Below are 18,781 nucleotides of genomic sequence, written 5' to 3'. Positions count from 1 at the left end.
ACCATTGATGGTCTTCCTGTTCACCACAAATCTTGACATTTGAGATCTGAAAACCTGCAGACTACTAAGAACACAGTATAGGATCTTCAGGAAGTGGGCATCGTCCGACCATATGTCAGCCTGTGAGCTTCCCACATTTAGCTCATATCTAAGAAACAGGATTCCTTCAGACTTTATGGGGACTATAGAGTGCTCAGCTCTAGAACAGTTCATGATAGTTTCCCTATTCCTAACATCCAGAACTTTATGCACATTCTTGCTGCCACAATGGTATTCAGTGTTATCGAGTGTAAGCAGGCATATTTACAAATACCAATGCGCCCATGTGACATCCTGAAAACAGTCATCTTCAGTCCATTTGAACTGTAAGAATATCTCTTCATGCTGTACGGACTAAAGGATGCCACACAAATGTGACAATGTTTTGTTCACAGACTACACCAGCAATTTTCATATTACTACACATATTTCAATGATAAACTCATATCCTCCAGCATCCATGATGAGGATTCACATCATCTACAAGAAGTTCTAGCTGCACTACAATAAGACTGTGTTGTAATTAATGAAACAGTCTGAACCTCAGCAGCTGGAGATGATGATTTGAGGCCATACACTCAACACTTGGATGTGGTGAAAAACTTCCACTTCCAAAAACTTTCAATGACCTGTGTTGATTCCTTTGAATCCTTAACTACCAATGGTGACATCTTTTCCATGCAACAACATTGCATTCTTCTCTCATGAATTCTTTGGCTGACAAAGATAAGCACAGGGAAAAAGGAAGTCAAGTGGACTGCGAAATTGACAGAAGCTTTCAATTGGGTGAAGAACTGTTTAGCATTAGCTGTTATTTTGAAATACGCTCATCCTGGTGCACAACTCTCACTCATGACTGACAGAAGTGGGCAGTGCTTCAGAAGGTGGTAGGTGGAGTGCCCCAAACACTTTGGTTCTTTGCAAAGAAACTATTTTCCTCACAGTCTAAGTGGTCAGCTTTTGTTAGAGAACTCCTTGCTGTATACGTGTCAGTCAGATGCTTTGAAGAGGTCTGCCAAGTGACCATGTACACAGATCACAAACTGCTGGTGGATGCCATCAAGAAACCATCTCAGGACACCGGCCTATGCTGACAACAGACATCTAGACCTTATTGCACAGCACTTCATAGACATGCACCACATCCATGTTGGGTCTTCATATGGGCCAGTATCAAATAAGACTGTCATCACTGGGCACAAAGCCGGCTTGCATGCCAATGTAGTAAGAGAGGCTGTCAAGCATAGCCTCACCTTGGATGCTTCCCCATGCCTAAGACTCCGTTTCAGAATGTCCACATCAACATCGTCAGACCCCTGACAGTCAGAAGGATTTTATTGCCACCTATCAGTGCCTGACAGGATGTCATGATGGGTAGAAGCTGTAATCATCTGTGACATCACAGCTGATCATGCACTCGTTGTGGTTTGAATTGCGTGCTTTGCCATACCCAAACTAGTACCTACTGCTCAGGGCTGTCAACTAGAATTGTACCTCTTCAACACCCTGTGTTGCCTCTGTGGGGGTCACTCACATGTGTACTATCACATATAATCCACAAAGTAATGGCCTTGTTGGGAGGTGGCACAGGACCATGTAAGTGGTCCTGATATGTCGCAGCAGTTCCTGGACCAAGGCACTCCTGTGGGCCCTGCTCGGCATTCAGTCAGTTTACAACAATGACCTACAAGCATTGCAGGCAGAGTTGTTCAACAGAGAGCTACTGGTCTTGTGTGCACACTTCACACAGCCTGTGGACATGACAAGTCAGATGTACTTACCTATGCTAGCGCATCATTTTCAGCAGCATGTCTGGAACATTGACATTCTGCCTCCCTCATCTCATTCAATCCAAAAGTGTTTATATGCAAGAATCTTGTCTCCTGCAACTTTGTAATGACGTGGGATGATTTTGTACAAGCAGTTCAGCAGCCTCTTATTCAGGCCCAAACAGGGTGCTTAAATGTGGTTCAAAGAAATTTAACACCCTAGTGCATGGCAAACCTATGACCGTCTCACTCACCCAACTTAAACCCACTTGGGTACTCCAGGATAAATCCGCCTCCACTCAACCAGCTGTCAACACACTGATTAATGAGAATGATGACCAACACTCATCACTCACATCTACCCCACCCTTGGATACACCCAGAGATAGGCAGGACTTCGATGAGCTTCCACCATGACTGCCTCCTTCCATTGCACCATCTGAGTTGCAATACAACCATGTCACATACACCCCACACTTTGTACAACATCACAAAGCCATACAGAACCATGAGAAATGGCTCATTTGTGTTTCAGACACTTGCCTGCCCCAGCACTCTGTCACGCACATCTGCGCATCACTTCTCTGAGAAACAGTCCAGTCATGCCTCACTCAGGTGCCCACCACAATACAGATGATAAAGTGCATCTGTGTATGCCGACACACACTTGCCACAGTGCTCTGTACTCCTAGCAGAAAGCTCTGTGGGGATATTGACCTCTACATGAGAGTTGAACGTCTCTGCCCAGCACGGAGTGGACAAACTTTGGACCCGGTGAAAGACAGTACGTTCTAGAACAGGGCTTCACAACATACGTGCTCGCGGAGCAAGCTGTGAGCAGCAAGGCACGAGTACGGAGCAGCGCGAGCATGCTACCCCCACTACCGGACCAGAGCAGAGAGTGGGGAGAGTCACATGGGGCACACAACACCTGCCGCCAGTCAATGTAAATCCACTGCCACCTGCAGGGATATCACTCACGAATTATTACTGCAACAAATGAAACAAATGAAGGAGAATGTACACGTGCCACATAATTTTATTAGCTTAGTGTATGCTTCTACATTCGTATTAATTTGTGAACTGTTACACAATAAAAGGTGTCACTGAAGTGTGGGGTTCTCAGTTATCTTGTACTTTTTGCCCTTTACAATTGCGTCTATGTTCGGAGTAATTATTCTTGTGTATTGTAAGCGCAGCGTGCAGTATAAATTTCGATCAGACAATGCGTTTCTCAGGCGCGTCTTGTTACATTTCATTGCAGAGAACAGTTGTTTACAAACATACGTGGAACTGATCATTGATATTATTGTAGCCGCCAGTTTGTGCAAACGAGGAAATCTATCCTGAGGGAAGCCTCTGTAGAATTCCAAAATGTTTTTCTTGTTCTGAAATTTGTCTCTGTATTCTCTGTCACACTGCAGGTCAATAATTTCTAGTTGCAGCTCAGGACAAATCTCTTCAATATTCGCTGAATATGGAGAGGAGAACAGATCAAAATCACTGTCTAATGCTGTCAGGTCTTGAAAGTGTTGATCAAATTCTTCCTTAAGGGCATGTGAATAACGTTCAGTGTTTGTGAACATCTTGCATGGATGATAATGTAGGAAAATGAGCTAGATTTCCTGTTTCCAGCTGACTCACCCAAAGTGTCAATTTCATTTTAAAAGCTCGTATTTGATCTATGAAATGAGTAATTAGCAGATCTTTACCTTGTAGTGAAATGTTCAAAAGATTCAGATGGCTAATTAAATCTGCTAAGAACGCGAGATCACATTTCCATGAAGGCTCTTTCAATTCAGGAACATGCATATTATTTATTTCCATGAACATATTTATCTTGTCTAATAGGCAAAAAAATCGATTTAATAATTCGCCACGACTAAGCCAGCGGACGGACCTCGCTGTAATAAGGCAGGCTACCATACTGGCTTTCTACATACTCAAGAAAGCTTTTAAATTGCCTGTGTTGTAGCCCATGCTTACTTATATAATTGGTTGTATGAAAAACATCACTCATCACATTTTTTAGAGTGATACTCTTTGCACATAAGTTTTCCTGGTGGATCAGCCAGTGAACGCCACTTGTTTCATTCGGCACGGTCAGTTTTTGCATTTTCTCCTTCAACAGCGCGACGAAACCTGATTTTTTTTTTTTTTTCCCTGTCATCGCTGGTGCACCGTCTGTAGACACTGAAACTAAAGAATTCCATGACAATCCTATATTTTCAACACTTTCTTCAACACTATATAAAATATCACCTCCGGTTGTAGTGTTCTTCATGGCTACTACATCGAGGAGCTCCTCCCTCACCTGAAGATCTCTATTAACACCTCTAGTAAATATGGTAAGCTGCGCTGTTCCTGTGATATCAACACTTTCATCCAGAGATAGAGAATACGCCATAAAATATTTAAGGATATTTGCAAGCTGGCTCTGGATGTCGTCTGCCATGTCCTGTATGCGACGCATAATGGTCATGTTAGATAATGGCACAATCCGAAACAGTTCAACTTGAGATGGACACAAATGTTCCACGGCAACTACCAAACATTCTTTTATTAAATCGCCATCAGTGATGGGGAGCAGGGATTTTGCTAAAAGCAAAGCAATTTTGTAACTCACTCTGAGAGCTGCCTCAGTTGATTTTTCTTCGTCATCCAGATCTTCTTCGGGTAGCTTCCTTTTAAGTTTAATAACTTCCTGTGCACGATCTGGTCCATCACATTTTCCACTTCCGTAGTCTTTCGCGTGCTACGACATATAATGTCGCTGCAAATTAAATTTCCTAAAAGAATTCAGCGTTTTGTGACATACTAAACATATTGCAACACCATCTTTTTCTGTAAACAGATACAGTTCCTCCCAATGGGGGATGAACTGTGAAAGCATGGTTGGGGTTACACAACGGCGACTTGACATGATTCTCAACCAGCGAAGTGACTGTTAGAGCTGATTGTAGTGCTTTAAATGTTACACAGTCAGCACAAATTCAATAGGCACGCTGCGGCCCTATCCAAACGTGCGCGCGCATTTCCCCTCCCTCCCTACTCCGCGACCTTGCACCTACTCGCGAGCACGTGCCTGAGCAGACGCGAGTACTCGCACTCAAAACCGGCCAGTTGATAAGCCATGTTCTAGAATAATGTTAAAGATGTATGTATGTATGTGTAGTTGCTCTCATAAATGAAGCGTATGATTGGAAATAGTTCCTACCACACTCTGGACAACTATTCCTACAAAGTGATTCATATCAGCTTTTATTTAAAATACTATTTAATAGTACTCTCCCTCTACATGTATGAAATGATGTTAGTATATAGCAATCCAGAATTATTCACAGAAAATGATTGTTATCATTTGCATGACATTGGGAATAAAGATAATTTTAAGCTTAATGTCCATCATTTAAAATTACATCCTCAGAATCCCCAATATATGGGAATGAAAATCTTAAATGGGCCGAAAGATACAAACATTATGGGCATTAGCTAGGTCTACTGAAAAAGAATCAACTCACAATACTGTACAGGTTTTCCGTTAAAACCAACTGCAAGAAAGAAAATGTTGCACTGTGTGATGCAAATGTGTGTTTAGTTTTGTTTGTCACAGTTAATTTTACTGAGATGGCAGGGCATTAAAAATATTAGACAAATTGCTTTTTCATGTCTGTGCTTTCTCCTTACACCAAAGAATGGAAAATACAGATGGAAAATAACAATATTATGAGGAGGACAGTTGCTGCTCACCACGTAACAGAGATGCTGAGTCGCAGGTAGGCACAATAAAAAGCCTCTCACAATTAAAGCTTTTGGCCATTGGCCTTTGTCAACAATACACACACATACACACACTCGGGCAAACACAACTCACACAGGACTGCAGTCTGACAGCTGGAACTGGTTTCAGTTGCCTGAGACTGCAGTGGTGCAGGTGCGTGAGTGTGCGCTCTCGGATGTGTGTCTATTGTTGATGAAGGCCAATGGCCAAAAGCTTTAACTGTGAGAGCCTTGTTGTTGTGCCTATATGTGACACAGCATCTCCACTATATGGTGAGTAGCAACTTTCTCCTTGCATATAATTAAAAAAAGATATTAACTTAAGAGTTCTGTGCCATCTTAGTAGCTTCAGTTGTCTGTAAGTGAAATGTATTATAAGTTTTTGACATGTCTCTTGTACTGTAATCTGATGATTTATAAGTGTATATTATGATATGATTAATCATTATTCCCTTTCTGGTTGTTTCAGCAGGAAGTGTGTTGAATAATAATAATAAATTTGTTGAACAGTTAAAAATTCTGTATAGATTTATTCATGCTTAAGTGAAATATGCTTGGGACTGTTATCGTGGTGGGAAGTGAAGATTATTATATTGTGAAAACAAAATAACAGCTGTTGTGGATATATAGTTGATTTCACTATAGTTACTTTTTGAAAATTTGTGCTGGTGTAAGTGAGGATTATTATGCTCTTAAACAGTGAAAGTCAAGCAGGGTTTCAGAATGGTGACTTGCAGGTTGTCATTGATGCTCCACTATTGTGATGTTCTCCACTGAAATATTAAACAAAAATTCAGGACCCTTTTTGTTGCTTTCTCTGTGATCTAGCATTTAGAGAGCACTTCCCAGAAAGCAGTAACTTTCAGTAATGATTTTTCTTGAAGCAATGCTGGAGAGTGTGTACAAATCTTCACTTCTTTGATAGAAATTTTGAGACTGTATCTTCGCCTCTGCTTTTGATGAAGAACACAGGGATTTTTTTCCAGTGGAGACGATGGCTTGCAAAACAACTGTTAATCAATTGCACATCAGGCATCCATCAGAAATTTCTGGAGACACTGCTCAGGACCATGTGAAATGGTGGAAAGGACTTGACTGAGTCACCAAATACAGTAAGTGGGATGAAACAATGTTTGGCAAATGTGTACTTTTACTCGCACAGCACAGCCCAGCAGTGTTTTGAGAACAATGCAGAGAAGCTCAGTAGCAGGGCAAATTCTAGGCTGAACTGAAGGAAATGTTTGGTGACAATCAGCAGCAAGTCTGCTTATTGGAAAAACAATTGAATAACAGAGCCCATTGTCATGGGAAAGCAATGTAGATATACATGCAGAATGTTTTTGGCCCTGTATCACACCATGCATATGAATATCAGAAGCTAACAAAATCTCACACTTGATGCAAGCAGTCGTAGAATAGATGTACGACAGAGGAATTCACCAAGTGGTGCCAGCAAATCATGGAAATGCAACAGAAAAATATCAAATGAAAGAGTACGACTGACTGCCAAATGTATAGCAGCTGTGGGAGACCACCATGAGCTCATCTCTCTCTCATGCCAGGCAGTAGGGGAAGAGAAAGCAGTGTACAGCAGCCAGAAATGTCAGCTCGATACATCAGGAGGTAATAAATAATGTCTAAGAAGAGGTTTATTGATCTTCAACACCAGTATCTACCATTAGTCAAATGCACCATGAACTACACACTTGGCCTACTCAAACTTAGGCCACAATGGTCAAATGATAACCCAGCATCTGACTGACTCCTCCACCAGGTACAACGCCCCCCAGAAAATATAGTGAACATGGAGAACAACATTCCAAAACATTTTCCCCCTGAGCACCCTGGACAGGTTGTACCCTACTGCAGAGAGAGAAAATGAGTGTTGACAAATATTATGCCACAAAATGTCATCTAGTGCAACAGTCGTAATTACGTTAGTCAACTGCAGGCAATTGTAGTCAACCTGTGGGATGAAGCCAATTACCATATCCTGGACAGGGTCACTCCCAAAGATGCTGTGGCTGTTACCCGTCACTGTACAAATGTACCAGCTGTTTATTCAGGAAAACTGAAAAAGGTGAAGCCAGCACTAATGAAAATACCCCATGGATTACAGTCACCATTAGGAAATCTCATTGACAGCCAATCAGTCTGGGGGCTAGTCAATTCAGGGGCGTCATTTTCCATTATGCCAGATACTTATAATTGTCAGCTAAATGAAAGTTTTCAAAAATCCGCTCAGCTGACAGCAACATGTATTGCAAGAATAATTATCAATGGCAGAATGCAGACCATTGAATTTTCATTTTAACAGACTGTAGCCATAATGTTAAGTGTAATGGGACTTCTTGCAGCCATCACAAGCAGTTAGACTGTGAAAGATAAGAGCTCCAAATTGACAAAGCTATTCCAACAGGCACAGGTAACATGTTGCTCTGGGCAATTGTTTGCCATTGAAGATGATGTACCACTGTCATCAATAACGTGAGTTCCAGTCTTCAATTGATATGCTCAGTTCAACTATGAAGATTTTGTTAATTCTAACAGCTACTCAGGTGCTCAAAAGAAATCTGCATGCCAGTGACAGTCCTAAACATTTCTGGTGGTCAAGACCTTTTGATCACTAGTTGTCACGAGTAGTAACAACTCATCCCTAAAGATACTTGCATATGTACAACTGAACCAGTCAAGGAAGGGCAGCTTAGCATCAACAACAGAGTCATGCATGGCTACCACCATATGCAGTACAGGTGTGGAAGTTACTATCAAACAGCAAATAGGATCTGATTTGACCGAAGAACAACAAAGTGTGTTAGCTGTCTTGCATCAATTTTTGGATGCTTTCAAATGAGGTGTGGAGAAAAGGTAGGCCAGAACTAAGGATCATCCTTTAATTAGCCAGAACTTGTGTAAGGTGTCGCTGGCTGAACAAAAGATAATCCATCTGGGAGGGAGTAGAGAAGATGCTGTAAGATGATGCCATTGAAGCTTCAGTATGTCCTTGGTCCTCTCTGGCATTTGTTGTAGAGGAGGACAATACATGGCAGTTCTGCAGCAACTACTGACAAAACACACTCTTGAAGAAAGACGTCTATCCATTGCTGTGCATTCATTAGACCCTCAACTGATTAAAAGGAGCCCAGTATTTCTTAACCATGGGCGTGCAGGCAGGCTACTGGAAAATCAAGATTGACAAGGCTGACCAGAAAAGACTAATTTCATAATTCCTCATGGCCTCTATGACTTCAAGTTAGTCCGTTTGCTCTGTGTAACACTCCAGCCACCTTCCACCAACCTGCTTCAATGTCTTAAATGGACAACTTGGCTTTGTGACATTGTCATATTTTCGAAGATATTTGAAGAATGACTAAGCTGCCTGACAACCTTGTTGATGTATGTTCAGACTGCAGGTCTCTGTCTGAATACAGACAAGTGCCTCTTCATCACTCAAGAAATAAAAACTTGGTGCCACTAGTGAATGGTGATGGAGGCATTCCCTATACAGAGAAAATAAGAGCAGTCGCAGATTTTCTGACTCCTTAGAATATTTGTGATGTGAGAGATTTTCTCAGAATGTGCTCATACTACTGGTGATTCACAAAGATTCTGTATTAAGGCACGTCCCTTGCAGCCAGCACAGCATCAGTGACAGCATAGCCGGTGAGTTTGACAGTGCGAACTGTACCACAGGCTCAACAACTTGAAACCAATTTGCAAGCATGCTCTACCTAATACGTTCCAAAACTCCGCACATCAAGACGAGTTTTTCACTGGGCTTATACATTGGGTTCTGTTGGTGATAGAAAAGTAGGTTCAAGTGCTTCGGATAGCCCTTGGGCTAGTGACCATTTGTGTATCCAACAGAAGGATCATCTTAGTGTAACTATCCTACAGTACAGTGTCAGAGTTTGAATATTACACACTTTCTCCAGCTTAGGCAAATGAAGCAAATCGGTTGGGTCTTAAAACCGATCTCGAACGAACTACAGAATTTTCTTTATCTTTATCTGTTTCCGAGAAAGCAGCATTCTACGTGCTGACTGTTCCTGGTGTATATGGTATTGAAGTCTTGTGGGGAAAATCATGAAATAATAATGACCACTAACTTCACTGTCACTATGTTGCTATATTAAAACAGCTACACTCAAAATTAAAAAATATGATCACACATGTGTTAGTCTAGCTAATCAATATTTTAACAGTCATACCATAAAGTGAGGCTGGTTAAGTTTGAAAAGTGAAAATTGCATATATTATTTGATGTAAGTGAAAAAGTTATTTCCAGGTGAAGTATAGTGGTTCATTTGCAGGTATTCCAGGGAAAGTCTTCCATGATTGTGTCCATGGATCAATGTGGCTGCATCCACTGTGTGTCAAACTTGTTGACACACTTGAGTTCCAGAGGCTTCGTAACATAAAACAGTTGGGCCTCGCATATCTAGTGTACCCAGGTGCAGGCCACAATCGTTTTGAACATTCCCTTGGGTAAGTTCCAAGCAGCTGCAGCAGTAGATGAAAGGTTAAAATACAGAAAGCACTGTTTTTAACTTTATTATTTTATGTTCAATGTGCATTATAAATTTTTTAGGTTACCTTCGTTACACAAAGTGGGTGTACTGAACACATACTGATAGTATAGTTAAACATCTATTACCAATATTCTAGTGTGTTCTGTTGATCTTTCAGTGTCTGGTCATCTAGCAGAATATCAGTAATATACGAGGGGAAACCCAAAAGTAACCGGAATCGTAATGCTGCACATCGTGTACTTGTAGTAGCAGGTTGCGCCGCCAGAGGGTTGCAGTAAGAGCTCTGCTGAGTCATTCTGTCATGCGGCATCACCCAACAGTGAGAAGTGTGGTTTCTTTGGCAGTTCTTTTAGTGTGCGTACAGTGCAGACGTGACACGAGGAAATGGCTAGTTCTTATGGACAACGTGCGGCAGTGAAGTTTTGTTTCTTGCTCAGCAAAAACGCAGCAGAAACTGTTACGATGATTCAGACAGCCTACAAAGACCATGCTCTTAGTAAAATGCAAGTGTATGAATGGCTTTCTCGATTTAAAAGGGGAGAAATAGTGGTTGAAGATCAGCCCAATTCCAGTCGACCTTCAACTGCTCGAAACGAAGACAACATCAACATAATCCGTGATCTCGTCAGTGAAGATCAACACAGGACAATCGACCAACTCGAGAACTTGTCCAGGTTGTCCTGGAGCTCAATTCAGTGCATCTTGACCATCGATTTTGGGTGGTGGTGGTTGTTGGATGTTTAAGGGGGACTAAACAGCGAAGGTCATCAGTCCCACATCGATTTTGGGATGCGAAGAGTAGCAGCAAAATTTGTGCCGAAGCTTCTTACTGGCGATCAAGGGGATCGTCGCGTTCAAGCCTGTCTCGAAATAATGGATGCGTTCAAAGATGATCCAAATTTTTTCAACAAAATCATTACAGGTGATGAGTTGTGGTGCTATGAGTACGATTCAGAAAGTAAACAACAGTCATCACTATGGAAGTCACCTGGCTCACCTCGACCAAAAAAAGCTCGACAAGTGAAATCGAATGTGGAAACAATGTTGATCTGGCCTTTTTTTTTTTTCACCAAAGGGACCGTACACTCTGAATTTGTCCCTGAAAACCAGACAGTAAAGCAACAATTCTATTTGGAGGTTATGAAATGGCTTTGCAAAAATTTGTCGTGAAAACATCCAGCTTTGTGGAATTCTGACGTGTGGTTCCTGCATCACGACAACGTTCCCCCGCACACGGCTCTTAGCATTCACCAGTTTTTGGCCTCAACAAAGACTACCACTTTGACCCATATGCCCTGTTCACCAGATTTAGCACCCTAGGACTTCTTCCTATGCCAGAGGATGAAAAGAGACTTGAGAGGGAAGCGTTTTGCGGATGTGGAAGATGTGAAACACAATGTCATGAAAGTGCTAGCAGGTATCAAAGAGGATGAATTTAAAAGGTGCTTTGAACACTGGAATGAATGTGTGGAAAAGTGTATTAATGCTAATGGAGAGTACTTTGAAGGAGATGAAGGTTGTATTTGAAAACAATAAAGTATATGCTTTCTAGAAAGAAATTCCGGTTATTTTTGGGTCCCCCCCCCCCCCCCTCGTATCTTACCGTAAATATTTCTTTATGACAATTTGAATTAGAGTAGATTGTTACTCACCAAGTGGAGGTTGTGTTGACCAACAGATAGGCACATTTACACATTTAATACTAGAAACCCCCCCACACAAACATACACCAGTGGGGGATTGGGGGGGTGGGGGTGGGGGGGGAGATCGGAGATTGGAGGAGGAGGAGGAGGAGGAGAAGGAGAAAAGGTGGTGTCCATGGGAATGACCAAGAGAACATGACCATTTATACCGAGATACAGTTTGTTAGCAGTCATGAGCTCTTTTGAAAGCTGCACTGGGTTGCACCTATATTCATAGACTATATGGTTGCTTTCAGTGGTGGCTCTGCCTTTGATGGGGTAGGAAATGGCTGACAGGACTGGAGTAGTGAGAGGATGTAAAAGACAGGTCTTGCATTTAGTCTTTTACTGGGACATAAGCCATGGGGCATGGTTGGGAACAGAGCTGGAATATGGTCAAACAAGGATGTTGTGTGGTGTGAGTGGGTGGTGGAATAGCAGTGCAGAAGGGGTTGAGCAGATAGTAGGGAGGATATTTCTTATTTCAAGGAATGACAACAGGTAATGGAAAAGTCCTGGGTGGTACCGAGTCATGAGTGGGATGCTCTTCTACGGCCAGTCCATGGGTAAGTGGAGGAAAGTAGGTGACTAGGGAGACAAGATGCAGATGATTGGTTTCTGGATAAGGTAGGGAGGATAATTTCAGTCTTGCTTCTCAGCAAGATCGTTGTAGAAGGACTGTTTCTGACTGTAGATGTGACAGTTACAGGTGGCAAGGTTGTAACATGGTGTGGAATTGGTGGCAGATCTTGAAATAGAGATGTTGGTGTTTCGTATGTTTAAAGTGGACAGAAGTATTTATGGAGCCATCTGTGAGGTGACAACTCATTGGGCTGTGAAGGACCAGGTGAAGTGAATGGGGGAAGGTCTTGAGGTTTTGAAGGAATGTGGATAGGGTGTCCTCACTCTCGGTCCATATCATATAGGAATCTGCCCCACAGCCCATATCCCTATCAAGGGCATAGAGGCAAGATCTGACCTTATTACCATCTACTCCTGTCCTGTCACAGGCATTTCCTAACACCCCATTAAAGGCATGGAAACTTGTGAAAGCAGTCATATGGTCTACCAAATTAGCTACAACCACTCTGTGGCTTTCTACATGGGCATGTCCACCAATAAGCTGCCTGTCTGCATAAATTGCCACTGCCAAAACTGTAGCCTTGGGATAGCTGGACCACTCAGTTGCCAAGCATGCTGTACAACACTGTTTACTTGGCTTCACAGCCTATGCCATCAAGACCCTTCCCAGTGACAGCAGCTTTTCTGAATTGTGCAGGTCTTCCAACTGCCTCTATCCCCTTCCCTGATCCTGCTCCAGCCTTACATGTCCCCCAGCTCACCTACATGCACTAATTATTTCCCTTTCTCTGTTTCTCTCTTCTCCATTCTCCCACTCCCCTACACCACAGGACAACACTCCCAATGCTACACCTAGCAGCCCACTACCTTGTCCCTTCCAAGTCCCGTGCACTCTCTCATTGGCAGCATTACAGCATCTCCTTCCACCTCTACCCAGCCATTCTTCCCCCTCTCCACCCCATGCCTTTTCTGTATCCTCTATACATAGCCCAACTGAGATTGCTGCTCAGTTGAGTGGGGCCACAGTGTTAAGATAAAATAATGTTTGTGTTCGTTTTTTTCCCTTCCTCTGATGAAGGATGTTGTCCAGTAGCCAACAAATATGTGACAGTATACTTCTACATGTACCTGTCTGCTCTCTTTGGTGAGTGGCAATCTGTCCTCATTCATATTGCTATGTCATTATATTTTCCATAGTTAAATTTTTCACATATTGATTAGTACTTACTGATTAGTTTCTCAATAATTTGTCCAGGTGAGTGCCCACACACAATCCATATACAGGACTTTGACCAAATATGAACACCTAGCAGAAACATCTAACATAGCTTGTGTTTTGACTTACCTGTGGCACTTCGGTGTGGTCTTTTGCTTTTCCTTTTCCTTTTCAGAAAATATATAACTCAACTTATCCTCTGACTTTCTGTACAAACTAGCATAGCTTTTAGTTTTCTGTTTCCACTAGAGTACCACAGGAAGTGTTTTGAGGTACTGAACAGACGTATCCAGTTTGCTGTTTCAGATACAGCTGATAACTAAGAAAGCCTCAGATTTTGTGAACATAGCTGCTTATCTTCTAATGTGTTATCTCTGACTGGCCGTAGCACCTGATGTCAAGTTGAGAATTTCTATATTTGAGCCATAACCAGGGAGCATTGTCTTTGGATGGCAGATAAATCAGTTGGGAAAAACAGCCACTCAGTTGTAGCAGATCAGTGCATGGATTACAGAAACACACAACAGAAAATGGTATTCACCCTAGCCTTCAAGTACTAGCTCTCTTTCAAGAAATAATATCCTCATTTACACACAGAACCATGTAGACACCCAAATGCACTCTTGTGACCCTGGCAAAATGAATTTGTGGCCACAGGAGAGTGTGTTTGGACGCCTGTGTAGTTGTATGTGTTAATGTGTTTACTATTGCTAGAAAAAGATCTCGTGTTCAAAAGCTAGTGTGAATGATGTTTTGTGTTACGTGTTCATCCTCCAAGCTTAGGTGAGTGGTTTCATTTCCCATGCTTTATGTATTGCTCCACCCAGGAATTTCCTTTATTATTGTTACTTGCTCTCAAATGTTAGTGTTCAGTTTACTTCAGCACCATATGTATACTGCTGCTCATCTGGTATTCTGTAACCTCAAATAACTCACCTGAAATATGGCTTTAAACAGGGGTTTGGACAGTGCATTTACATCCAGAATAAAATCATTATTCAATTATAACTGTATTCCGTATGAGCCTACTTGTCATAATTAGCTCACAAATATGAGCACCCACTATGGATACTGAACAAAACTGACTCACTCCTGCCCCTCAGCATGGGACCATATTGTATGTTGCCACTTCATTATGAAAAATGTAAATGGTGCAGTTGTGCACATGTCTGTCCACTTGATGGTATTGTATTTTGGGTTCCTAAGTACTTTTCAGCTGCCTCAGTAACCTCTTTCTATGGTATGGCACTTACACATCTTCTACGTTGATAAAAGCAGTTTCTGCTGTATATTGCCTAATCTGGCAATGTCTAATGCCACATTGATGAAGGGCACTAAATTTTCAGATGTTGGCCTAAGCACAGTGCAGATCATGGCTGGTAGAAATTCTAACAAAAGGACAATCTCAGAATGGGAAGCCCAAGGGCATACCTGATTCATCAGTGGAAATGTTCTATTTTGTAGCTGTGGTGTACATGTTTTTACCTGCTTTTAAAATTAAGTCCATACAGCCTCTAAAATTGTTTACAAGTATTATTAATATTTCTTGTAACTTCAAACACACAAACACTTACTTGTTGGTACTCTTCTGTATGTCACATTATTTTGCTGTAGGTTTCAGTCAAATTATGAATGTGTGCTGAAAAATAATGCCTTCAGATTTTCATATGTGAACTCTTAAAGCTTTTTAAATGAAACAAATGTTATTGACATTCTAAATCTTGATTCCTTCATTCTTCATGTCTACATACTTACAGCCCTCAGCCACTAGAGGGCTCCAAATTGCAGCATGTAACATGGTGGTGTGTAATGTAACTATGTCAGTGTGTGGCAGACAGCATGCTATAATCAAGTTTCAAATTCGAAGGATTTGTCCACACATGGAGCATCCTCCTCTTCAGTATGACACTGCCAGACCACACACAAGGACTGTGACATCTGCAACAATCCAACACGTTACATTAGCTGTCATTGATCATCTTTCAAGCAGTCCCGACTTGGCCCCATCCGATTTTCATCTGTTTCCAAAACTCAAAGAACACCTTCAAGGACTTCAAATTGACAGTGATGAAGTGTTGCAAGCAGAGGTGAGGTTGTGGCCCCATCAACAAAGTCAAACATAGTGCAGTGATGGTATCAACAAACTGTACTCTCATTGGGAGAAATGTATTCATTGCCAGGGTGACTATGTTGAGAAATAAATATGTATACATGAAGAATGAAGATGTAGAATGTTAATAACATTTGTTTTATTAAAAAAGCTTTAAGAGTTTTCACAGAAAAATTATGAGGCATTACTTTTCAGCACTCTCTCATACACAATTCACTTACTTTATATTACATATAACACAAAATGTTTTGCATCATAAATTTGTTCCAGTGTTACCTGAGTGACTCTGAATTTCTCTGTAAATTGCTGCATTTATGACAATCATCATTGTTCTCAGGAAAGTTGTAGCAGTAATACCCATTTGTAAAACTGGAGACAATCAAGTAACCTCTTATAGACCCCTCTCTCTCCTTCCTTCCTCCCCCCCCCCTCCCCCCAAAAAAAAAAATTGGAGAATGTAATTTGAAAAGGAATATTTCACAACCTTTCTGAGAATAATAATTCAACAGAAACCCAGTTTGGCATCTAAAAAGGTATCGTTACAGAGAAGGCAAATACGTGATCTGACAAAGTCGTCAGTTCTTGTAAAACCAAACAAACACACTGTTGACATTTCTTGTGTTTTTGCAAGGCTTATGATTGTGTAGTTCATAAAATTCTGTTCGTGGAATTAAACTTGTATAGCATAACAGGTCTTTCCCTTCCATGGATGGGGTCATATCTTAACATTAGGATACAGAATGTCACATTAGCAAATGATATGATTTAATTCAGAGTCGAGAAGCTTTAAATATGGTATACCACACTGTTTGGTGCTTGGTCTTGGAATGTTAATGACATGTTTTTGTCTCTCTTAAATATCTGGAATGTTCACCTTCATAAATCTTATTCCTATGATAATTTGGTATTGTAAATAGCTGTTAATTAGCTGTACACAACACTGTCAAATTTACCTTTCTATTCTCTCCCTATTTATTGTTCCTTAACTTGGTTAAAGTCATAAACTTGCTTGTAATGTATTAATATAAGTTTCACAACACAGACTATGGATTCAAACAATTTTAAAAGTGGCAAAGACCAGTATGGTAACTATGCATCATGACTAACATAGATGTTCAGTCACATATTGAGTGATGGGCAATGACTGACTCTGGTTTTGTGTATGGCACATACATAAAGATGCATCTAGTACAGAAATTAAAAAAAAGTTAAGAAACAAAGCTATTTCATTTTAGGTATTAACAAAAAACACGAAAAGCGAAAGAATGCCATAAGCAATATAATTGTCTCGATTGACTACAAAATGTATAATCAAAAAGTCGCAGAAAGATCTATACTATTTTATTGGGTGAAAATGTTAGTGTGCATTGGGAATTCCAAAGCCTGCCAAGAATTTTCTGGGAAAATGAATTTTCTAACTTAAATATTTCAAAAACTAAAATGTTCTTCTAGAAAAGTTACTCATTCTTGGAAACAGAAAAACTGGGTCTGCAAAACCATAACAATGAGATTGTGAAAAGATCAAGATTAACATTCCAGAATATGAGAATTCTGAAAGTACAACTTTTTAAACATTAAGTTTTCAGAAAAAGCAAAACATTTGTTTGAAAGAGGAGAGTGGGGACTTACTCTTAAGGTATATCAACCCTAAAATTGATAATTATCAGCAAGGTCAAATTTTGAAGATAAAATGGTTTTTGTGAATAGTAAATTTAGAATATTTCCCCAAATATTTTTTTTCTACACGAACTATTTACACTATTGTCGTAAAAAGTCTGTAAACGATATTCTGAGTAATAAAATACATGAGACATGGTGTGGATAAGAATTTAGTAATTTTGTATATTCAGGGCACATACATTACGTGTAAAATAGCAAATAAAAAAAGCCACTGAAACAACTGAATTTTATATAGAGGAGCTATTACACATAGATCACATACTGGAGTACCTTTGTTAATGACACGAGACAACTGATAAAAGGTCCAAATACTTTCATACCAGACACAACCAGGAGAATAATAGAACAAGCTTACAACTGGTTCACTGCAAACAGTTTGACTTAATCTTACAAAGACTCGTGCTGTGCAATCCCTAACATATTAGAATGACCTGCAGGTACCAGAAGTAGAGATGAATGAACACACGGGTGGATGATTAACTGAGGTGCCACCAGAATGTGGATAAGTTAACCAAAAAGCTTAGTTCTCCTGCAGTGCACTTAAATATTCTCTCTGACTGTTGATCTGCAGAAGGGCTGGCATACTTCATACCTCTACTCATTACTGCCCTATAGTATAATCTTGTGGGACAATGCAGCAAAATTCAAAAACATATTAATTCTACAGATGTGAACAGTAAGAGTATTGTGTTTTTACAGAACTGTTTGCAGGTACCAAAGCATTTGTACACTTGCACCTCACTGCACCTACTACTCAGTGGTATTTTTGGTCAATGACAAGAGAGAAGTTAGCATGAATACTAGAATTAAACAAAATTTGCACATATACCATGCATACCTATGTAAGATTGAGGATAGAGTTTTATTTACTCTAGCACAGAAGTATGTAACAGTTAGCTGGTAAGCATAAGGCAGGGAATAGAAAATCCCTAGATATTGAATAACAAAGTAAAAAACTACCTCATTTGCCACTCTTCCTACACTTGATTAGACTATTTGGATTCAAAGATGCAAATTATAGATAAACCTAATATTGATACTAAATGATCTCTTCTTCACAATGCACTCAGGGTCTCAGTATTCATATGCCAAGTACGGGCTTGGTGATCCTGGGGTTCCCGAACTGGGGACTGGTAAGGACTACTAGTCCCATCATTGTAGATTCTAGGCACGTTTCAGAGACCACTGTGTGGCACAATGGTGGAGCATGAGTCACAGGGAATGGGGACCTTTGCTTGACTGTCTGGATCATGAGGATTGTAAAAACCTCTACAATAAACCCACCAATGTTACGGTGTGCTGCAAACTGATGAGATACATGGCTGTTGAGATGGAACAGTCATTAGTGGGCAAGCTCTATGGAACTTGCCACATCTCAGTTGTATAAGTCT

The 18,781-nt window shown here is 40.7% G+C and overlaps 1 protein-coding gene across 6 annotated transcripts in view; it reads left to right on the top strand.

Annotated features, from left to right (window-relative positions):
* LOC124605815 (deoxynucleoside triphosphate triphosphohydrolase SAMHD1) overlaps positions 1-18,781 on the top strand; it is a 355,281-nt gene that overhangs the window by 218,227 nt on the left and 118,273 nt on the right. For all 6 annotated transcript variants that reach the window (XM_047137726.1, XM_047137725.1, XM_047137728.1 and 3 more), the window contains one exon: positions 9,902-10,076. In XM_047137726.1, coding sequence (XP_046993682.1) covers positions 9,902-10,076 — 175 coding nt within the window. The remainder of the gene's footprint in view (positions 1-9,901; positions 10,077-18,781) is intronic.

Source organism: Schistocerca americana, chromosome 3 (genome assembly GCF_021461395.2).
Source record: "Schistocerca americana isolate TAMUIC-IGC-003095 chromosome 3, iqSchAmer2.1, whole genome shotgun sequence".
Lineage (NCBI taxonomy): Eukaryota > Metazoa > Arthropoda > Insecta > Orthoptera > Acrididae > Schistocerca > Schistocerca americana.
This window is presented reverse-complemented; position numbering and strand designations above follow the sequence as displayed.